The sequence below is a fragment of the Dromiciops gliroides genome, chromosome 2 (assembly GCF_019393635.1).
Source record: "Dromiciops gliroides isolate mDroGli1 chromosome 2, mDroGli1.pri, whole genome shotgun sequence".
NCBI classification, from domain to species: domain Eukaryota; kingdom Metazoa; phylum Chordata; class Mammalia; order Microbiotheria; family Microbiotheriidae; genus Dromiciops; species Dromiciops gliroides.
Genome location: NC_057862.1, coordinates 365,166,242 through 365,190,768, shown reverse-complemented (window position 1 = coordinate 365,190,768; position 24,527 = coordinate 365,166,242). Strand labels below are relative to the sequence as shown.

The following is a 24,527-nucleotide window of genomic DNA, read 5'->3' as shown; positions in this document are numbered from 1 at the left end:
CCTGGTCTTTGCTTGAAGATTTCTAGTGAGGTGATATCTCTCACCTCCTAAGTCAGCTGATTCCACTTTTGAACAGTTTTAATATTAGTCAGTTGTTCCTTTTATCTAGCCTAGATTTGCCTCCCTATAGCTTCTACCTCTTATGCTGGTTCTCCTCTCTGGGGCCAGCCTGAACAGCTTTATTGTTTCGCATGACAGCTCACCTGGGAACGATGATCGTGTTTTCTCTAAGTCTGTTCTTTTCCAGGTTACACAGTCTTAGTTTCTTCGGCTTTCTTATATGACATCACCTATAGGTTCTTAACCATCATGGTTGTCCATCCCTCTTCCCTTCCTATCAACATCCTCTCTCCAGCGGACCAAAGATCTTCTTAATATATGATGCCGAGAAGACAATATTCAATATTCTAGATGTTGCCCGGCCTGTCATCTACCTACTCAGCCCTAGAAACTGCCACTTTTTTTTTAAAAAATATTTTCTTTATTTATTTTGTGGGGCAATGAGGGTTAAGTGACTTGCCCAGGGTACACAGCTATTAAGTGTCAAGTGTCTGAGGCCAGATTTGAACCCAGGACCTCCTGAATCCAGGGCCAGTGCTTATCCACTGCGCCATCTAGCTGCCCCAACTATGCCACTCTTAATGAAGTTTAAGGTTTAATTAGCTATTTTGGCTGCCATATCACACGGATGATTTAGTCACAGTTGAGCTGGCTTTTGTAGGGAAGAGTGTCTCTGTTAGTGGTGTCTAATCTGCTCAACTAGACTTGCTCCTCCCAGTGTTTGCTGTCTTGACTATGTGGGTGCATTTGCTGCTGGGTTGGTCGAATAGGTCACCTGGTGGTTGTGCCAGCTCCTTACCAGGTCCTATTGCAGCAGTGGGTGCTAGATAGGTCAAGGCAGCCTGCTCTGCCACAGGGCTGCAGCTGTCAGGCTGGGCAGGTTGCTCATTTCCTAGGGTTTTTCTCAGAGTACAGAATCTCTGCTGGGTTCTTCTTAATGGAGAGCTTCAGGTTTTTTCCATTTTCAGTCACTGGCTTGGTTGGGCTGTATTAGACATTCTTCAGCTGGAGTGTTACCATGCTCTTTTCAGCTGGATGGCTACAAAGCTCTTTCAACTAAAGCAATGATCCTTAGCTTATGATTAGCAGAAACTCTTTTCCTTTAACTCTCTCAGTCTCAGCTTTGAGGTAGTTTGTCATCTCCAAGCAAAAGGATCATCTATTTTACTGACCTCTTACATCGTTTCGTTTCCTTCCCTTCCCTTTTTCTTTCCTTCCTTCTTTTTTCTCTTTCTTTCTTTCGCAAGGCAATCAGGGTTAAGTGACTTGCCAAGGGTCACTGAGCTAGTAAGTGTCAAGTGTCTGAGGCTGGATTTGAACTCAGGTCCTCCTGACTCCAGGGCTAGTGCTCTATCCAGTGCACCACCTAGCTGCTCCCTCTTATATTGTTTCTGACAAACTTCTAATCTCATCTTGTCCTTGAGAAGTTTTTTTTTTAAATTCCAGATGGGTTTATCTCTATTAAATCTGACCCAACACTCCAGCCTGTTGAAGTCTTTTTTTTTTTTTTAATCCCCTGGGGGGGGGGGGAGAAAGAGAGGTACTGACTTTGTCATCCTGAATATTTGCTTTGCCTACTATTTTTGTGTCATTTGTAAATTTGATAAGTGACTGATTTCTGTTTGTGTTGAATGAAAACTCTTCTTTGGGTCTGGTGTTTCAATATTTTTGAGCCCACCTGACTGTGCAATCATCTAATCTACCTTTATCTTGCCCACATGCTCAAATGTTTCACTTAAATTGAGATAAACGATATATATATTCTACTTATGAATTTATTATACCTACCTCAAGTCAATTATGCCTCCAGAGACCAGGGAACTAGTCTAGGATGGCTGTATAGAAATTCTAGCCAAGGACCATCAGAAAAACCATCAGCCTGAATATGAGTACCTACCTAACAATACAACATGAACAATATATTCTTGTAATACTGATAGGAAGTTCCTCAAGGGCAAAGACCAAGTTTCAGATGATGTGTTCTACATACAGTAAGCACTTATGATGATATATGTTTATTGTATCTGTTTCATTTTCTACTCCATGTGCTATTTCTTTGGGTATGTGTCTTAGAACCTCACTAAATTTTAAGTCCCTCAAAAGCTGGGGCTATGCATTTATTTATATTTGTAAGTCTCTAAGTATTTACTGTGTATTATATATAGTAAACACTCACTAAATGTTTGTGGACTGATGAGTTAAATATTGAGAGAGTCTACAGACTTGTCATTTACACATCAGAGTATTCTTGCATGGCCTCACACCACCATTTACTTAACCGCTTTTCTGTTGTGGGATGCTTGGGCTGTTTCCCAGAATAGGTTTCTATACATCACCCTTTTGTGGGGCTAAGGTGGAGGGGGCCAGAAATTAGAGGAAAAAAAGGTCCTTATTTCTATGGGGATATGTTTCCTGAGATAAAAGGGTAGTAATAAGTGGTGCAGCTTGTCACACATGCTACCTATCTGATCCTTCTCCAGGTCTACACTAGTTTACAATACCACAATCAATGCACCTAGTTCCCCACAAACACTGGACTTGTTATTCATTAATCTGTTAGTTAAATAGGCATTTAACATCCTATTAGCACAGTGTCTGGAGAACAGTAAGTGCTTAAATACTTTTTTATTCACTAAAATTGTTCAGAGTTGCATTTTGTATTGCTATTGAGGCTCTGAATTATGGTTCTGCATGCAAACTGTTCTCTCTTTGACTACTTACTAGGTGGAAGTCAAATAATAATATTATGCATTTGTATTCTAAATCTTTTCCTTTTCTTGGCACATTAATAATACTTCACTGTATCTGGTATAGTGCAAACAACAACAATCTAGGAATTGAAGACTTGGGTTTTACTCTAGTGCTGCCACTGGCCAGCGTAACCTGGGTTTAGGGCCACCCTCAGTCTCCCAGCTTTCCTACCAAATAAGATAATAGAAGTGCTCTGACAAAGCATTATGGAAATACTCTCTATCTGCCCTGGACATGCAGGACCAATGGATTTCCAACCCCCCCAGGCCAAAATGTCTCAAAGTGGAATGGAGAGTTATCCAGTGGACAATGTCTATGAACAGTTTTCAAAAGAAAATATAAATGACCATGTGAAAACATTATCCAGATTACTAATAAGAGAAATATAAATTAAAAAACAATTCTACGGTTTTACCTTACACCTTAGCAAAAAACAGCAAATGGGAACAATCAATGCTGTAGAGGTTATAGGAAAATAGATGTACAAATATACTGTTGGTGGAACTCTTAAATGATTCAACTATTCATAATAATTTGGAATTATATGCAAGAAGAAATATTGAACCATTTATTCTCTTTGACCCAGTGATCCTTCTCAAGGATGTCAAAGAAATAAAAGACTAATATAAATCATTCTATTTAATGGCAGAAAAACACAATGATATATTAATATAATGGAATATCACTGTGGAATAAGAACTGAGGCATATGAAAAATTTGGGCTAATGCAGAGAGTAAGGAGAACCAGAACAATACAGGCAATGAGTACAGCAACAGAAAAATGAAAAGATCATTAAAAAGAACTCAAACTCAGTTACTGAAGAGCCAATATTTATCCTAGAGAACAAATAATCAAATATATTTTCCCTCTCATAGAAGAGAAGTAGGGATCAATGAGATAGTATGCTACACACACACACACAGGTTCAATTTGAGGTGCGGGGGTGGTAATATTTCCAGAAATGACTCTGTTGTAAAGACAAAAAGGCATTAATACAATGAAATGAGCTGTACCACCGTGAGATCAGTAAAGATGGTTTTTCTCACCTGGATGCATTACTTTGTTACTTCTCTGATGGACTTCTCCATCATGCATACATATGCCCCTCTCTGTCCTCTCAGCTTTCCAGCTTCATTTTGTGTTTTGTCTTCCCCCATTAGATTATAAGCTCCTAGAGAACAGGCACTTGTCTTTCTTTTTTTGTCTTTGTAGCCCTACTGCTTAGCACAGTGCCTGGCTCATTTGTTGTTGTTCTTCAGTTATGTCTGATTCTTTGCAATCCCTTTAGGGGTTTTCATGGAAAAGATTCTGAAGTGGTTTGCCATTTCCTCCTCCAGCTCATTTTATAGATGAGGGAACTAAGGCAAATTGGATTAAGTGACTTGCCCAGGTCACACAGCTAGTAAATGTCCAAGGCTGGATCTGAACTCAGGTCTTCCTAACTCCAAGCCCAGAGCTCTATCTACTAGCTGCCCCAGCTCACAGTAGGCAATTACTAAATGTTTATTGAGATGCCTTTAAGATTTCAAATCCAAGGGGCAGCTAGGTGGCGCAGTGGATAGAGTACTGGCCCTGGATTCAGGAAAACCTAAGTTCAAATATTGCCTCAGATACTTGACACTTACTAGCTGTGCGACCCTGGGCAAGTCACTTAACCCCAATTGCCTCACCCCCCCAAAATAATTAATTAAAAAAAAAAAGATTTCAAACCCAGATGACTAGGAGAATCATTCTCTTAGAGAAACTGTCAGGATCACATTTATAAAGAAAACTTTCAAATATCTATGTATAGCCACATATCTTTCACTTGATAGTTTCACTTGGATATTTACTATCTGTAAAGCAATAAGGATATAAGGGCAAAAAAACCCAGTCACTGACTTTAAGGAATTTATATTTTACTAAAGGATAAAATGTGGACATAAGAAAGTACAAGACATTTGAGATAGAGAAGACTCTATAGGAAAGAAATAGTCTGCTATTAGTCAGCATTTAGCATAATGCTGGGCACATGGTAAGAGTTTAATAAATGTCAACTGACTTGACATTTAGGGAAATTCTCAACAATGCTACGCATTGAAATGTCTGTTGAATTAATAAATGAAGCAATCAAGCAGAAGCAGCTATCAACGGCTCCTCATTTGGGGTCAATATCATTACCTGCCTTCTCACCTTTGGGATCTGTGTGACTAATGCAGCTCCATTGCTGAAGTTGGGGCCTGGTGTTTCTTGCTCTGCAATGCTGTTTCGTGAGCTAGGACTGCTGATTAACACTGGAGCAGGAAGTGTGCTGGGCATTTCATACTGTTGGCTGGAAGGCCACTTGCCCTTTAAGACTGCATGGCAGATGTTATCTATGCGGTTAATTATCACTCGATCCTGCAAATAAGAATGGCAACAGCAGATCTCTTACACTAGCACTGGGTAGGAGAAACTTAAATACAGTAAAAGTAAATTCACAAATTCCTTAGCACTTCCTGTGAGAGAATTTGAATGGCAAGACTGGGTGTGGTGAAGGGCTGGGGGTACACACCCCAAACCACTGCATGGGAACATTTAAAACCACACAAACAATTCATAGGCAGAGGGCAAAAGTCAGAGAACTGACTGTATAGTCAGCCATGGCTAGTATTTCCTCAAAATTGATCGTGTCCACTTTGGACTAAGTGTGACCACAATGCACCGCTTTTGATGTCCAGACTAACTGGCCAATCGTGAGTATAACTGGAGGAACTAAAAAATTTGAATAAAGCTAAAACATTTAGCTATGAGTTATTGAGTCTATGTAGATGTTAAACGTGTATGTATGTATGTATGTTATGTAGAGATGGCTATCTAGATCTAGACAGAAATTCTTGGTCACCATACTGCATATCATCCCATGTTCCCATGTATAACTTGGATTTGCAGCCAGAAGACCTGGGTTCCAATCCAAGCTCCTACCACTTACTACTGGTGTGACCTTGGGCAAGTCCTTCAACTTTTCTGGCTTGTTTCCTCAATTGCAAAATGAGGGAGTTGAACTAAATGATCTTTAAGGTCCCCTTTCCAGTTCTAAATGTATTTTACAAATCTAACATTTCTTAGGTCCTGAGACTAAAAAATCCTCCTAAAAGTAGTTACATGAGAGTCCTACTAAAATCCAACAAAAACAGGAAGTTTCACATACATAGTTCTAAAAAATAAGTTCCTGGTGATTGAAATAGGTTTATTAGGAATTTCTTTCTTTCTTTCTTTCTGCAGTGCAATGAGGGTTAAGTGACTTGCCCAGGGTCACACAGCTAGTAAGTGTCAAGTGTCTGAGGCTGGATTTGAACTCAGGTCCTCTTGAATCCAGGGCCAGTGCTTTATCTACTGTGCCACCTAGCTGCCCCAAGGAATTTCTTAACTAGAAAGTTTGATTACCGCTTCCTTTCCTTACCACATATACCTAAAAAAACCCCACCCTAATTTAAAAAAGAGTTAATCTTTTAAATATTATAATTAAAGTAAGTATTAAATATTTCTTTAAAATGAAAATGTTGATAAAATATTATTTTGTTCAATGTACCCATGGCTCAAAACTAGCTAGTTTTTAAAAATTGTCTTAAACAGCATTTGCTACAATAGTTATAAATATCAATCATGAGGCATGAGACTAGTAAGCCAATAGAAAGCCAAACAAAGGCAAAGACAGAAGATCAGGGCAGCCATTCTTGGGGAATACTTTCCGCCAATGGGTAGGGTGTATGTGTGTGTGGAGGTGAATATTGTCACAGACTATCTTTTTAGGCTCCAAATTCTGAAGTTCTGTAGATGAATCCCTGATCCTGATAAAATACTAGGGCACCAAATATCCTGCTTTTATCTGTGAGTGCTCTTAATGGGCATCATAATGTTTGGAAGGCACCTTTGGCCATTCGGAGAAAGAATAAAGAGTTTTTTCTTGCAGAAGTTGGGCAATGGTTGGTGCTCGGACTTCTTGGAGTTCGTCCCCAATGTCGCCTGCTATTCCAGATGCAGAGCTCTTACTTTCTTCTTCAGAGTATTTTCCGGGATAATCTGAGAATACAAAAATGTGTAGAAGAGTTATATGTTATTAATTGAGATCATAATATTAAATTCATTCTTTCCTCTTTTTTTAGGTGCATAGGCTGAAAGTACAGCAGACACTGATGGGCCCACTCCCAAATTGATCAGCACAGAAGTTTTTCCAATCTGGCCTGTTGGCTCCTCTCCTTAGGCAGTCTGGTAGCCCTCTGCTCCCAGAGGCTCACTACACTGGTGCTGGACTTAGTGTCTTTGCCAGTCTCAAATGGCTCAACATAAGAAACCGTTATGATTTTATCGGTTTTTGTGAAGTCACTTTTCAATCATGTCTGACTCTTTGTGACCCCTTTTGGGGTTTTCTTGGCAAAGATATGAGTGGTTTGCCATTTCCTTCTCCAGTTCATTTTACAGATGAGAAAACTGAAGCAAACAGGTTAAATGACTTGCCCAGGATCTGAACTCAGGAAAATGAGTCTTCTTGATTTCTACCTACTGCACCACCTAGCTGCCCTGATTTTATCAGCAGAAATGACATTAAAGGAAATGCATTACCATCTCTTTAGCTTCTGTACCCTAAGGATCATGGGGCCTTTCCATTTGACTTGAGGTAAAACCTTCCATATGTGTAGTCTCTCCCATTAGTGGGTGAGGTCCTTGAGAGCAGGGTCTGTCTTAGTTTTTTTCTTGTTGTCCTCCTTCCTATCTGACAGCTCCTTCTCTGTCTCCTTTGCTGCATCTTTGATGGATATCTTCCATATCACATCCTCTAACCATAGGTGTCCTTACAGTTCTTCCCTAGGCCCTCTTCTTTTTCCTTCTATAAGTACTTTATCTGGTGAACTCGTCAGCTCTCATGGATTTAATGACCATCTCTATCCCAGGCAGCTAGATGGTGTGGTGGATAGGGTGCTGAGCCTGAAGTCAGAAATCATATTCCTGAGCTAAATCTGGCCTCAGACACTTACCAGATGTGTGACCCTGGACTAATCACTTAACCCTGTTTACCTCAGTTCCTCATCTGTAAAATGAGTTAGATATCCAGTATCTTGGTCAAGAAAACACCAAAAGGGGTCACAAAAAATTAGGCACGACCAAAAATGACAAAAATGCTGATTCTCAAATCTATATATCCTGCCCCCAACTCTCTGTTGACCTTCAATCTCACAACTCCAACTGCTTTTAAGACATCTTGAACTGGATAGCCAGTAGACATCTTAAACTCGGTATGTCCCAAACAGAACTCATTATCTTTCCCCCTAAGTCCATCCTAGCTTCCCTACTACTGTAGAGGATAACCCCATCCTCCCAGTCCTTCAGGTGCCTCACCCTGGAGTCATTCTAAACTCCTTACTATCTCTTACCTTCCATATTTAATTTGTTGCCAAGGCCTGTTGATTTCACCTTTGGAACATCTCTTGTCTCCTCTGACACTGCCATCACTCTGGTGCAAGCCCTCATCTTCTTATGCTTGGATTACTGAATAGCCTGCCTTATGTCCTTCCCCACTCTAAGCCATCTTCCATTGATCCACTAAAGTGATTTTCCTAAAGTGCAGGTCTGATTATATCACCCCCCCCCACATGCACACATGCATATGTGCGCGCGTGTGCGCGCACACGCGCACACGCACACACACACACACACACACAATGCCAGTGGCTTCTTACTGCCTTCAAGATCAAGTGCAAAGTGCTGTTTGGCATTTAAAGTCCTTCCTGACCTAGCCCCACTCCCAGGCTTCTTCCACCTCACTCCTGGACATGTACTCTTCAATCCACACTGACTCTGGCCTCCTGGCTGTTCCACAAGTAAGACCCTCCCCCACTTCATGTCTTGGCTCTGGCCATTTTCTCTGACTGTCCATGTTTGGAATGCTCTCCCTCCTTTGCTCCACCTATTGACTTCCCAGGCTTCCTTTAGGCCCCAACTAAAATCCTATCTTCTAAAGGAAGCTCCCCTCAACCCCTCTTAATTATAGTGCCTTCCTTCTGTTAATTATCCTCTGTTTATTCTTTATATAGCTTTTTGGGGTATATATTTGTTTGTATGTTGTCTTCTCCATTAGACTGTAAGCTCCTTGAGGGCAGGGACTGTCTTTTGCTTCTTTTTGTATCTTTAGTGCTTAGCACAGTGCTTGGCATGTAGTAGGCATGTAATGTTTATTGATTGATTTGTACTTTCAATGCTCAGCACATGGGAAGCACTTAATAAATGCTTTATTTTATTTCAACAGACAGACATTAGGAGATGGTTTTTGAATGAAAATTTTAAAACATAATGGAATGTAGCAAGGTTGACATTAAAGAGGTACTGTGGAGAAGCATTAAACTCCTGATACTTTAGAACAAAGTAGTAAATTGGATCTAATTAATACACCTTTTCTCTGTGAAATGACAAGTCACACTTATCCTTTCAAATGTGAGGCTACCACACTGGCTGATCAAAAAAAATGTCATAATAAATGTCAGAGGCACAGAGTCCAGCAAACACCTGAATGTATTGAGGGGAAAAGGCTGGGCTGACCACTGTGGGACTAACAATGGGACACTATGACTGACACATCCCTTTAGAAAAAAATTCATACTGAGAAACTTATTATAATATACTGTATTTAACAATATATTAACACAATTCCTGGCACACAGTAAGTGCTTAATTAAATTCTTTTTTCATTTGGATTCTTTGTAGCTAATGCAGCTATGCATTATGTCTCTGCACTTTATTCTGTGAAAACTATTCTTCCTTGGACCACATACTGTGTGGAAATCAAATACTGACCTCCCCCTCTCCCCCAACCTCTGGTTCTTGGATATATTTAGATTTCAGCTAGGTAGACTAAAATTCAAGTTACAATCCCTGCTTTTTGTGCTCTTTAAGAGCTTTCTTATTTATACTTCAGTGGTTCTCAAGTCTTGACTCTACCCCTTTCCAACTCTACCCATTGCTATCCTTCTCACAGCTATCCTAATCACAGCCAAGTCCCCAGAACTTACTCTCTTTGTCTCATCTCCCAGCTCACCTCCCACTCCCACACTTTCCTACTCTCAGAACAACTGGCAGCATTATCAGCACCTTCCCTCCTGGGAACAGTTTCTTTCTGCAATTATATTAGTCAATAAGTTTTATGAAATGCCTGCTGTGTACAGAATACTACACTGGTTAGGATAGGAAAGAAATAAAATGAAACCTCAATTAATCAGAACTCTCCCCTCCCTTGCTATATGTAGCTTTTATCAGAAAGGAGCAATGAGCTGTCAGACGTCTTTTAAAACAAGACACTTTTCAAGGTTTGTCTGGACTTGGATGACTACAGATGTAGTTCGGCTACCTACACATTCCATATTTATAAGGACAAAATAATAAGGATTCAAGGTTGGAAATGTCAGCCATCACCAATTCCAAAATCCTGAACTGTCAAACAAAGATTCTATTAAGTTTTATCTACTGTACAAAGAGGAAGACTATTTTTACAAAGGTTAAAAAGGGTTGAAACAAAAAGGATTTTCTGTTTAATCTGTTTAAACTGACTAACCTCCCTACTTCCATTCTCTCCCTTTCTTACTCTCACCTGAGTAAAAAACAACTGAAAACACTAAGCCAGGGGTTTTTAACCAAGGCATTAGTGAACTTCTTTTATGAAAAATATTCTGCTAACTATATTTCGATATCATGCTTCCATCATAATCCTATGTATTCTATTTTATGCATTTTAAAACATTATGTTGAAGTGTCCATCCATAGGCTTCACCAGACTACCGAAGGGGCCCATGACACAAAAAAGATTAAAAACCCCTGCCCTAAGCATTCTGGTTAATCAAAATTTCACTGTAGACATGGTCACCACTAACTGTGTAATAAGAAATTTCACTTTTTTTTTTTTAAATGCAACATTTCTGTATTGTTCTGGAGAATAAAGTTACATAAGTATTTTACATTTTGGGGACTTTCTTTTTGAAAGGTTCAAGGTCCACAGAATACAAGTCATTTTCTTTACCTTCTCCCATTCTCCCTTTATCTTCTTCCCGCTCTAGGGTTTAATTTGTCTAGTCTAGGGAACCAAAAGCTTCCTTAAAATCTTGCTTGTCAGTGGCATTCAACCATCTCTTGTCATACTTCTTTCCTTTAGGTGTAATGTGGGTGAGGCTTTTTAGTATTTTCCTTTCTGAGCCAAACCTTTTGCTTTGTGAATTAAGCATTATGGGTAGTGGAAAGAATACTGGATCTGGACTCCTATGCACCATGCACTTGCATGACAAGCCATGTAAGCTGTTTGGGCCCCACTTCCTCAATTACAAAGGAGATGGTTGGATGAGATGGCTTAGGAGGGCCCCTCCCGGTCTACATTTAGTATCCTATGAACAGCATGCTCATCACTTTTTGCTGCTTTTCTCTGGTGTGTCGAGTTTTCATTTTCATGGCATCTCTATTTCCAACCTTCATGAACTCTTTGTTCAGCCAATTTTAAGTCTACATCTTTTATGTATTTTCCACTGAAGACTTTTTCCCTTTATTCTCACAAGATTGTCAATTTCAGAAAAATACAGTTTTCCCAGACTTTTGGATTAGCTAATCAATCCCCTCTTTCAGTTTCCTCCTTTGCAAAATGTGATAAAAAAAAAAAAAGAGATACTATTTGTAAAGCACTTAGGACAGTGCCTAGTACATAGCTGGTACTTAATCACTGCCTGTCTTCTTCCCCCTAAAGTGGCAATAATAATAATAATAATGCATATATTACTTACTGTGAAGAGTTCTTATAAGAATCACTGGAAGCTATAATGACCTATAGGATATCATCAACTATTGTCTGGAGGTTTCTGTGGAAAGAGCCATACCTTTGGAGTCAGAAAACTTGAGTTTGAATCCTGGCACTGACACTTATTTAGGCAAGTCATTTTCCCTGAGGCTCAATTTCCTAATTTGTAAAATGGGAATAAAATGCAAATTATCTACCTGATCAGGCTACTGTTGCAAATGCCAGTGACAGTGATTATTTAGTCATTATTTTTTCTTTGTTCTTTTCTTATCTTTACATCCTCAAGAAAACGTTCCCTATTTCTAAAGATAAAATCTATTCATGACTTTGTTTGCTAAAGACAAGGAAGGAAGTGACTATAAATGACAAGCCCTCCACATTTCTAGAGAGTGTCTCTCTACAACCTGTCTGAGATTGCTAGTGAAACAAGTGGATCAATTTAACCATATAGAAATAGTGACTAAGATTGTTTCCTTATGAATCCAGATTTCACATTCATACCATCCTAAGATTACAAGAGGCCTCAGAAAAACAGGGCTGGGGTGGCAGTATGGTTCTGGGCACTTAAGGTAAGGATCAAAGAAATGGTGAATGGCCTCCTCAGAAAAATACGAGGTTCCCCATACTGTACCTTGACCCTGTAAGTTTCCATCTTTGTCATCATCATCTTCCTTATTCTCAAAGTCCACATCTTGTTTTAGATCACTCCTGTCAAGAGGACATGTGCTGTAACTTCTTTGCCTTTCTGCCTTATCTTCCCAGGAATCTTCTTTTAAAAACTCATGGTTTACTTTCAAGGGCTCTGATAAAAGAGTTTTGTTTCCACTTTCTATAGCAATACTGTTCACAGCTTTGCCTTTGAACAAGTCTGGGTCATGGAATTTGGTCTTTTCCATCTCAAATTCCACACTGTCACCCTGATTTTTCCACCTGTCTATAGGTTTGCAGTGACACTGACATACAGTTTGATCCACACTCCTTAACTCTGTAGGATCACGGTTTTGTGTCTCTGGGCCCCTTTCCTTTGTTTTATCTATAGTGAAGCATCTGCCCATTTCATTTGATATGTTAGTATTGAGGTCAATTTGACCTATACCCTCTGGCCTTTTCCTTATTTGTGCTCCTACTTCTGAGTTTTCCTCCTCCTCATCTTCCTCTTCCTCTTCTTCTTCATCACTATGGTTCTGACTCAACAGTAATTTATCTTCTAGACTTTTATTTCCTAACAAATCAATTAATTGTTGCTCTGAAGAAAGTTTTCTTTCAGAATTACAAACACTAAGGCTACACATCTCCATGAATCTACTTACATTCCCTTGCTCTAAGGGTTGGGGAATACTACATTTGGCTTCAGGATGTCTTATAGTTTCATGTCTTGGAACAGGTGTGTACTTGTTAGAGTCCATGTCCTTAATAGCAAGGAGAGACAAATGCTTTTCATTTTTATTGCTCATTTGTTCTATTTTTGCCTCTAAATTACCCAGGGAACAGCGGTTTGTAGCCACCTCCACTTCAAGGCTACCTGGTTGATTCTCTTTGTTTTTGCCTGCTAAGGCTACAGAAACATCCTTCTTAGATTCAGTGCTGCTGAGATTCTCTTGAATGAAAGAACTTGGCTCACTGTTGAAAACCTTCTCACCAAACATCATACACTCCAAAGAATCAGGTAATAAGCTTTCATCATGGTTAATAGAAATGATATCCTGAACTTTAGAAATAAAATTTTCACATGTTACATCAGGTAGGCTGCTTTCAGTGTGGCTGAGATTATCACCCATGCTTTCCATTTTCAACTGATTCTCAGGTTCAGTATCTATGGACTCACAAGTCCTTCCCATTTGAGTATATGTAAGGGATTCATAAAGTCTGGAGTTAGTCTGGTAAAGGCAACATGCACTATCTGGACCTTGTGGTTCAGCTCTTCTGTGCTGAGCGTAGTTTCTGTAGGCATCCAGAAATGACAGCTGTGGATCATTCATGATGTAGTAGTCAGTACGACTGAGCCCATGCTTCGCTGTGCCGATAAGTAGGTCCCGGTCATGCTTCCCACACTCCCACCAGACGGGCAGATAGAGGCTAGGCCTACAGAGCTGGAGGCGCTCATGCAACTGAGGATATTTCAGTACTTGTTCTCGGACCTTGCGCAGAAGTTCAATGCGGTAGAGAGTTCTTGCAGCACGTTCTTCTGTGATTGGTTCAACATAAAGAGTGGGATCTGGTGGACCTAAATAGACAAATAAGCGGAAAATTAATTTATTGACGTGGCCCTCGGTAACAGTGGTGTTTGACTTGTATAACTCAAAACTCTCTAGAATCATGGTTGGACTCTGTATGAATCAGAAAATAAAAACAATGTATATAACTAAGTTGATACAAGTCATTGCTACTATAAGTCTTAGTTTGTTATTTCAGGGACTGTACCCAATAGTAAACACCCAAAGCTAAGTGAAAATTAATTAATTTTATGGAAGAAATATAGGCCCAGGGAATATCAAAGGACAATTTGAAAATCTATAATCCTAGCATGTATGACTTTCTACAGCTATGGTGTAGGCAAGAACAAGGTGTCCTTGTACACTTAAGTTCTGCTCTCATCCCTGCTTGCGTCAACATTTATAAATCAGATCTTGTGAGACAGCAATGCCACTATAAGGGCTTTATCTGAAAATGTGTAGTTCAAAGGGTAAAACCACAAACACCCATTACATCTAGGTTATTGTAAAATTCTCAAGACTGGTACAATAGCTCAGTAGAGGGTGACCTAATGACAATTACCTACTTTCAGTATTTTTAACCTCAGATAAAGTTGTATTTGCAATGAATTTTTAATGTAAGAATGATGCAAAAGTACAGGTAAAAAACAAAACAAAACACCAAACATCCTTAGAGCAAACTAAATTGGTCCGACTTTTATGAAAGAATAATTATATTGTTAAGACATTTTTTTCAACTATGTTGTAAAGTCTTAACCTAACTGGCAAGTATATTTTTTGTGGGGAAATAAATTAGGAATAATTTTTTTTTTTGCAAGGATGAATTCAACCACAAATTAGCAAAATTTTCTGGTTCTTTCAGGAGCTCCTCATTTTAGAATATATACTGCTATAATTATAAATAAACTAATTCCAAGACTTTCCTCTGTCTCCTCCATGATATGCTACAAATAGTATTTCTTACCATCATCTTTCCACATGGGGAGGCGGCAAACATTTCTACACATGGCCACAAAACTGTAAAAATATTTTTCTAGGCTTTCATCTGTCTTCTTGTCTAAGCGTGAGATGACTCGAAATTGGGTCCAATCAAAGGATTTCTTTTCTTGGTCGTAGACAACACCAAAGGAGGACACTGTTCTATAGAAATCTGCTTGTTCTCTTCTTGTCCATCTTGAGGATTCACATAAGGGAAGTTTTGAAAAAAAAGAGTAAAATATTTTGTTACTCCCATACTTAAAACGTGCCATTCTGTTGCACACTGGACTTTCATTACCACTAACCCACATCCCCAGAGACTGTCAATTTTGAAAAAGAGGCTGCCACCATAGCAGTAGAAGATATGGATATCTAGATGTTTGAACCCAACCACCTTGGAGATTGCATTAGACCCCATACTATGCTGAAAACCTTAATGTTTTGTTCTGGTTAATTCTATGGTACTGATTAACCTTGGAAGAAAACATTTCCTTTTTATACAAACTTCTGGCTTAGCTATGAAGTAAAATTTTCTCATATTCTTTATTAGTATATAGAACGACCTCCTTTCTTGCTACTCTTACCTTTTTTGGATTTCCTTGTTGATAGGGTCGATTTCAGTGGCTCTCCTAAACATGTCTTCCTGGACCCAATATCCTTGGTTACCTGGACCTAAAATTTCAGCTCGAGTGGGTTCCTTACGATTACAACGTTGGTAAACAGTGACCAGGCGTCTCAACCGAGCTGTAAGGGCGGAGGAAACGGGCCAGGGAGATCTGTCTGGGTCGGAGCCATCCTGGGCTTCAAACATCAGTGAGGATATTAGTAGTTACAAACAACTAAAATAAAGGTGATATACTTTTTTTTTCTTTTTGGTGAGACAATTTAGGTTAAGTGACTTGCCCAGGGTCACACAGGAAGTAAGTGTTAAGTGTCTTAGGCCAGATTTGAACTCAGGTCCTCCTGAATCCAGGGCTGGTGCTCTATCCACTGTGCCACCTAGCTGCCCCTGGTGATACTTTTTTTTTTTTGCAGGGCAATGAGGGTTAAGTGACTTGCCCAGGGTCACACAACTAGTAAGTGTCAAGTGTCTGAGGCTGGATTTAAACTCAGATCCTCCTGAATCCAAGGAAGGTGCTTTTATCCACTGTGCCATCTAGCTGCCCCTGGTGATACACTTTAAAAAATGAAAACACTCACATTCCCAAGGATAGACAGGGAAGTACCAGAGAGCTAGACGAAAAAATGCCTCAATAACTTATTTGAAGTTACCATTATTTTCCAAATAAACATATTCCAGGGCCTTTAATAACAAAACCAAGAACAAAGCCTCAGCAAAAAGTGTCTGAAACTTTTTGCATCTGCAAAGCATAAATACTATAAAGCCCCCTTTTCTAGAGTGAGCTCCTTTATAGAGGTGAAAGAGACCTCTAGAAATTTTAGATATATCTGATATATAGCATGAGATAAAGCAAGAACTCTATTACTTTCTTTATTTAGAACTGTAAAACATGATGCAGCTGGGCTTTCCTTCCCACTGCTATTCTAACCTACTATTTCTTGATCTTAAACCTTTACCTCTTGTTCTACAGAAGGACATGGGTACCACCTTATAATTTCAATGTCAACTAAGATGGAGATCAAAATCATTTTGACACCTATGTCTCAACTATAGCAGCAAAGGCACTGATGGGTCTTAAGGTCAGTCTTTCTTGGAGAGGCTAAGTCTTAAAAACAGTAGTTCTCTATTTTCTTTAAGATACACGAGATGGATGCTCATCTTCTTTGCCTTCTGAAGGGCATTGTCTCACCTGCCATGGTTTCATCCTTCTTCTCACTTTCACCGAAACTGGTATCCTCCTAGGGACAAAGAAAGCAACCACAACCATCAAGGACGGCTACATGCTCTTGTACAGAAGGCATAAGAATATTTAAGAGACATATTCCTTGTAAGCTGTCATCAAATCTGGATAAGACTTGTTTACTTCCTATCTTCCATGTGGTGATTTTCCTGTTTTAAAAGATGACTAGAGAAGAATTTGTTAGTGTCTGCTCTTCTAACTGTATCAAGTAATATTTTCTGTGGCAAATTAGCTTTAAAAATGATGGAGTACAGATGTTCCTTTAACAATCACATTTTATAGGAGTCCCATTTTCAAGGTGAATCTAACTAGAGACTTTACCGATGGCATTTACAATTTGGCACTGCCATTTCATGAAGACTGTGTCTAACAGTGTAAAACTGATTCATCTGTATTTTTATTTTATCATCGTGTGAAGACCTTAGCATTGTGGGGTTCATTATTCCTATCTCAATTCATATCAATATGAAACATTTATAAAGTACTATTTTACAATTAAAGAACCCAATGGGATAAATTGCTAGGAAGTTCAAATTAAAATAACAAATCAAAGTTCCAAGTGAATCTGGACTATTACCATTGATAGAGATATGTTTCTGAAGGTGGGCATTTTATCCACTTGACACCAATAGAAATGCCTAAAGAAAAGGTTCCTTATTCTAATGAGATCTTTCAAAGTTTTTATTTCCAAAAGAAACAAAACCAGAAATATGAAGTATGTGCGATTTGGGAAGGAGGAAGGGCTAATTTCCACTGAGCTGTTTTTATGTGAATTAAAACTGTTGCTTTTTGATGAATTCCTTTCAGCCTAAAATCACTTAGGGTGTATGCAGATGAGCCTCTGGTGGCATGTGTTTGGGCACGCTGCACATAACAGATCTCTTGGATTCTGCAGCTGAAGATACCTGGCAGCTGAGTCTAGAAAAAAAGAAGCTGTGCCATGGAAGGCACAACTTATTTAAAATGCAGATAATTATCTTGGAATCTTGCTGCTTTGAAGAGAAACCAAGAAAATGCAAAGCAGAGTGTGAGCCATTTAAACATCTGTGTTCTTCCCTTATGGGGAGAGTAAAAGCAAAGGTTGGGGGCAGTTAAGTAATTTCTAGAACTAGATCAAAACAGCCTAATACGTACTCTTTCTCCAACTAAAACAAGAACCCAGCATTGGATGCACAAGAAAGGACATAACCTTGAGGCTGTCCTTAACTTATCAGTTCTAACTTGGCACCAACATGTATCACATCACCTGGCGTGGCAGATATATTTTTAAACCTATCACAAACATCTTCCTATCAGTCAGCATCTTTCCTGCAATATTAGCATCTGTCAGCAATAAGGGCAACAAAGATATTTCCTACCTTAAGACAATGGATAAAATAATGTATGAAGGCTGGCCTGAGCCATGCACAATTTGTGGGCAACAGGACTAGCCTTCAGTCTGCTACGGGAGAAGGGTTCTTACCTGGCTCCGCTACCAACTCACTGTGCGAACCTACAAATAGCATTTCAACTTTGCGGAGCTTAAGCTTCCTCATCTGTAAAACAAGGTGGTTGTATTCACTGAGCACAAGGTTCTTCCCAGCTCAAAAATTTCGTGACTTTATTTCTTCTTCATCTTCTTTTTTTTTTTTTTTTTTTGGCAGGGCAATGGAGTTTAAGTGACTTGCCCAGGGTCACACAGCTAGTAAATGTCAAGTGTCTGAGGTCATATTTGAACTCAGGTCCTCCTGAATCCAGGGCCAGTGTTTTATCCACTGTACCACCTAGCTGCCCCCTGTGACTTTATTTCTAAGGGAAAATGTGTTCTGATTCCCAAATAAATGCTTGTAATATAACCAGTGGAGGAGGCAGGCACTACTTACATTTGGTTAATAACCTCAATTTTAAAGGCAATTCTCATTTGCTTTTAGCCTAATTATTTTTAGGTATCAAGTTTAAAGACTCAATGCTAATTCACATGGCTGCATCAACCATCTTGCTTATCCAGTAGTTCAAGGGCTCGGTGAGAGTGTATCTTAGAAAAATTCCTTTTTTTGTTTTTTGTTTTTTTAGTGAGGCAATTGGGGTCAAGTGACTTGCCCAGGGTCACACAGCTAGTAAGTGTTAAGTGTCTGCGGCTGGATTTGAACTCAGGTACTCCTGACTCTAGGGCCGGTGCTCTATCCACTGTGCCATCTAGCTGCCCCAAAATTCTTACCTCTTATTAGAAGAAAAGGAAGTCCAACTTCAGTATAAATAGGAAAATAGACCTTACTCTGGAGTAAACACAAGGTCTCATTCTCTCCAGGATAGAATAAATCAATCAATAAACACTTACTAAATGCTTAGTATATACAAGGCACTGTAGTGGAAACACAGTTAGAACTTCTTGGATACAACTCAGCAGAAGGAGTAAGCAAAAGTACACATATGGGAATGATAACTTGCTGGGCCTCCATATTTCAATGTAATGATAAAGGACATTATCAAGACCTGAGGCAGGAGAAAACCTAGTCCAGAGACTCTTAACCTTTTATTGTGTCATGGACTCCTCTGGCAGTCTGGTGTAGTTTATGGACCCCTTTTCAGAACATTCATAATAGAAGGAAATGCTCAATGTCAGGTAGAGGCTGTGAAAACAAAGATGATTGGTTTTTTTTCTCTATCTAAGTTCATAGACCCCTTGAAATCTATCCAAAGACCTTCTGAGGATCAGTGGACCCCAGGTTAAGAATCAATTACCTAGTCAAATCGTAATCATGCCAAGTATTAGATTTAGAATTATTCTACTACAGGGACATGTTGGGTTTTTTTGGCTCTGGAAACCCATTTCTCTTGGGCAGTATGGCATCTCAAGCTCTTTGTCCAATGATAAGTTGGGAAAGGCTGGTGACAATTTAAAAAAGTAACATGAATAATAACTATTGCATATTTGACTTACCAACTGTTTCTGCAGACCATCTAATTTGTCTTCAGTATTATCCTCTTTATCCAGATTGCTTCTAGATAAAAGTCAGAGAAAAGATCACCAAATACCCAGGAGGCATTTCTGTTTCCAGAGCACCTGAGTTGGAAGGGACCTTAGAGACATCCGACAGACTGTCATCCAGATTTTGCTTGAAGCCCTTGAGTGAAGAAGAGCAGACTATCTCCTGAGGCAGCACATAACACTTTTGGATAGCTCCATTGCTTAGGAAGGTTTTCCTCTTATTGAACCTAAATCTGCTTCTTTTCAATGTCCACTTGTCTGAGCTCTTCCCTCTCTAGTGTCAAAGAGAATCCATTTAATCTTCCTCTGACATGACAACCCTTCATGTGCTGAAAGACACTGATCATGTTTGCTCCTAAGGCTTCTCTTTCTCAGGCTAAATGTTCCTACTCCTTTAGCAAGTTCTGACATGGTATGACTTGTAGGGTCATTCCTATTCTGGTCACCCTTCTCTAGATACCCTATACTTACAAATATGCTCTCAAAAATGTGGCTTATAGAACTGAACCCAATACTGGTCTGACCAGAGCAGAGTATACCAAGATGACCATCTCCCTAGTCCTGAATACTATGCCTCTCTCAATATAGCCTAAGGTCACATTAGTTGTTTTGGTTTTTTTTTTTGCTGCAATAGCACATTGTTTTGAGCCTGGAGTCAATTACAATCCCAAAATTCTTTGTGTCTATAAGTCCAAAATTCACTGAACAAAGGAAAGAATGATTAATAAATTCTGTAACACAATACTGTTATTGCAATGATACTGTTGTAACTCTTGGAGACCACCAAGTAACTCTGAAGATGAAATAGGAATATAATTCATCCTATTTATCTTTGCTGTCAGCAAAGACAGCTTCAAGATCCCTGTGGGCAAGTTCAAAGGAAGTATTATATAACAGAAGCAGCACAGGAAGTTAATCATTGATAGGACAACCAAACAAACCCTGTCTAAAGTGCTGTTTTCTGAATAAGTAACACTGGTGTAAAAATACTCGTCAATAATGTGAGACAATATGAGTCTGGATGAACCCTACCAACTCTGCTAAGAGGGAAGAGGGCAGAGTTCACATTTACATCCTTTCCCCACTAGTAATATGGCTATGTATACATATTATATGGTTGCCACTATTCTGGTTGCCTTAGGAGAGATCTGAGGAGATAGCATATCATGCTGAATACAAATGTTAGGGCATAGCAGACTATTGGTATGATACCCATTCACAGAGAAATTTGATTTGGTTTTACTCAAAATTTGTGTCTACATTTTTTTTTTTGGTGGGGCCATGGGGGTTAAGTGACTTGCCCAGGGTCACACAGCTGATAAGCGTAAAGTATCTGAGGCCGGATTTGAACTCAGGTACTCCTGAATCCAGGGCCGGTGCTTCATCCACTGTGCCACCTAGCTGCCCCCGTGTCTACATTTTTAAAGTCTTAAATGATTATTATAGGAGGTCAACATAAGTCTTCTCCTTGGTAAAGAAAATTATGATTGCAACTCATCAAGTTCTCCCCTCTTCAAACTGCCTTAGAGCAATTTATCTGGATCTGTTCTTTGTTCTGATCATATTCTACTTTGTACAATGCTTATTTGTTAATATATGATCTATCCCACTATTAGACTGCAAAGTCCCTTAAGGGAGGGATTTGTGCTTTTAAAAAAACTTTGACTCTCCACTACCTAGGGCAGTGTTTGTTTGTTTTTTAAATAGATGCTTAATAGATACAAAATTGAATTTCTGAAGTTCCATTATATATTTGTTAATGAGCTAGGTGCTTAAATAGTCCTCCTAAGTAAGTACAAGTAAGAGCTTTATCTTCAAGATGATTAAATTTTCTTGGTCCTGTCTTTTTGTGGAAGCACCTACCTACCATAGGTCTCTTAAATCTATCGTTGGAATGATCAAGTTTCTCCCCTTCCAAGCAACCAGGACATAAACACCATCACTATTCAGGTAGCAAACCTGGGTTATATTTTATATATAACTTGTGAATATGCTGGAGCAGAGGTGTCAAACACATGGCCCACAACACTCCTAAGTGCAAACCAACCAGAATAAAGTATAATCAGAAAATGTTTAACAGAATAAAACACATTTCTATTTGAGGTTTTTTTTGTTGTTGTTTTGGTTTTTTTTTGGTGAGGCAATTGGGGTTAAGTGACTTGCCCAGGGTCACACAGCTAGGAAGTGTTAAGTGTCTGAGGCCGGATTTGAACTCAGGTCCTCCTGAGTCCAAAGCCAGTGCTCTATCCACTGTGCCACCTAGCTGCCCCATTTGAGTTTGATACCACTAAGATAGAGTCACTAATTCTTCTGGAATTTGGTGAAATCTCCTTGAATCCACCCTAAACGATTCCCAGCAAGGCAGGGAAAGGGATAGAGCAGCAGGACTTCTCACCCGGGGACAAAAGCTGGTGAATGAAAGAGTCTAAGAAGAAAATGGAGCTGCCATTGTGCTACAATCTTGGCCACCTTCCCTGCCATTACTCAAATGTTCTCTGCCAATGTAATGGTGATGGCAGCTGGCTATGGTTTTCAGAAATTGCTTTGCCTTACAGTCTTCACTATTCTTTTCTAGCTCAGTCACAAGTTTTAGTATTGACAATACAACAGGTGTTATGGTTGAGGGGCAAGAAGAGAATAGCTTTTCTTCCCTTTTCTTCTACTTTCAAGGTTTATACATTAAGGGATTGATCATATTTTACCTTCAATTGACAATTTTTAAAAAATTAAAGGTTTTGGGTGTTAATAGATTCTACTTGAAACTTGTGTTGGAGAAAATAAGGTTCCTGCACTGACAAATATCACAACTCCTCACCTGCTTCTATCCTGTGCCATTCTTATCTTTGTTTCTCCTGTAAATCTTTCCAAAGGACATGACTCAAAGGGAGCCTTCCCTTTCTCCTTATGGAATCAATAAACCACTAGTGCCATCTCTCATTTATGTCAAATGAATGACCTACCTTTTTTTTTTTTTGGTGGGGCAATGGGGGTTAAGTGACTTGCCCAGGGGACCTACCTCTTTTTATGGTCATAAATGGTCTTGCCATGGTGGTTTGCCCATCCCTCCTTATTAACATGAGAAAATACTTACACCCACCATTTTTTTTCATTTCCTTTTGTAATTTGTAGTTTTACTTCTTCTGAAATTGTTTTCATTCATGCTCTGCAGACATATGAGATCACCAGTAGATTATTTGTATTACAGTTAGTCTTTTTAAAGAGCCAGAGAGTTGGGGATCACAAAAAGTGATCCATGATTTCTCATATGCAGCCCAGCTTAATCTCTTCCTCTTACTGAATTCTGAGGTCTAGCTAATTATCCATCAGCACACTTATTCTAAAGACTAAGCAGAACTGCTGCTCATCCAGCTGCATGCCATAATCTGGGCAATGTGTACTTTTCATATTTCATGCATTTCTTTCTCAGTGTGGATAGTGAAACTGAACTCCAATTTGTAGTTTCAGTAGATGAAATCAGTAATTATTACAAATGAGTGAATGGGGCATTTGATGAACTTCATAATCAATACTATAAATTCTTCTTTTGTTTGGGTTCTACATGGAACTTTCTCATATCCAAAATAGCACAGTTTTAGATTATCCTATAAAAAACAACCCCAAGATAGCCAAGAGGATGCCACAACACTCATCTGCACATGATCCTTGTGGAAGTCAAGACGTTTGTGTGTTGGCAGTGAAAAGGGCATTGCCGCAGACTGGGAACTAAACTTGTTGGATGAATTTTGTGAAGTTCTTTAATCAGTCAGTCAAGAAGCATTTATTTAGTGCTTACTATGTGCCAGACACTGTGCTAAGTACTGGTATACAAAGAAAGGCAGGAACACAGCCACTGCTCTCAAAGAGCTCACATTCTAATATGAAAAATAACATGTAAAAAATCATCTATAAAAGACATATACAATTTAAGTGGAAGGTAATTGCAAAGGGAAGGCACCAGCAGTGGGTGGAGAAAGATAGACCTGCAAAAGCCTCTTGCAGATAGTGGGATATGAGCAGACTGAAGGATGGTTGAAGAAGTCAGGAAGTTGAGGTGAGGGGGAAGGATAACTGAGGTACAAGGGACAGTCTGTGAAAAAACATGGCATCAGAGGGTTGAGTGTCATGTGGAAGGAGCAGCAAAAAGGCCAGTGTGGCTGAATCAGAGTGTAAGTGAAAGGGAGGATAAAGAACAAGACTAGAAAGTTAGGAAGATGCTAGGTTGTGAAGGGGTTTAAAAGCCCTTTAATGATTCCGAGCAGTCAGAACTGTCTTATCTAAAGAGCTCTTCAGCACAGAAGACCTGTGACCTCATTATGTCTCTTTTGAGGGGCCCTTCCTCTTTCTTGGTCATCAGCTGACAAGTGCAGCAAAAGACAAAGGTAGTCAGGTACTATACACTGGAACATGGCAGACCATCTTGGTCAATCCCCACATATAAAAAATTGCATTTGAACCAGCACTCTCCAGGAGCCACTGGACAAATCTGAGGGGCAGAACTTCATTTAAGCAGTGTACTTGGTAGAAAATTTTGCCCATAGTGTGAGGGACGATTTGAAAAGAAAGATTAGAAACTGGAACATTATGATAAGGTAAAAATGGAAGGTGCTGAATAAAGCAGGGAGAAGTTGTGTTTTTATGGCACAAAAGGCCATATTTTTACCTTTGCAAGGGGGGTGATATGGTTTCTCACCTCTCTGAAATGTCTTGTGAACCATCAGTGACACCCTGTTCTGCAGAAAGGGACTTCTCATCTGGCATTCCAACTTTTTCCAGGAAGCAAAGAGCTGGGTCAGCTCGCATAGCATTGTACCTTTCATAACCTGGATGAAGATAGCAGGGAGCATTAGAAATAACATCAAACCTCAAAGTCTACCTCCATTTTACACCCCAGGACTTCAATTTCTTTCTT

The 24,527-nt window shown here is 39.3% G+C and overlaps 1 protein-coding gene across 10 annotated transcripts in view; it reads right to left on the bottom strand.

Annotated features, from left to right (window-relative positions):
• CHD6 (chromodomain helicase DNA binding protein 6) overlaps nt 1-24,527 on the bottom strand; it is a 197,470-nt gene that overhangs the window by 32,047 nt on the left and 140,896 nt on the right. For 9 of the 10 annotated variants that reach the window (XR_006354944.1, XM_043987068.1, XM_043987070.1 and 6 more), the window contains 8 exons: nt 24,309-24,438; nt 19,571-19,631; nt 16,600-16,648; nt 15,373-15,589; nt 14,775-14,983; nt 12,229-13,821; nt 6,702-6,853; nt 4,985-5,191 (listed from right to left, as the gene is read on the bottom strand). Coding sequence is in view for 9 of the 10 variants with exons in the window: in XM_043987068.1 (XP_043843003.1) it covers nt 4,985-5,191; nt 6,702-6,853; nt 12,229-13,821; nt 14,775-14,983; nt 15,373-15,589; nt 16,600-16,648; nt 19,571-19,631; nt 24,309-24,438 (2,618 nt within the window). In the remaining variant the exon portion in view is untranslated. The remainder of the gene's footprint in view (nt 1-4,984; nt 5,192-6,701; nt 6,854-12,228; nt 13,822-14,774; nt 14,984-15,372; nt 15,590-16,599; nt 16,649-19,570; nt 19,632-24,308; nt 24,439-24,527) is intronic. The other variant, XM_043987073.1, reaches the window with a different exon arrangement.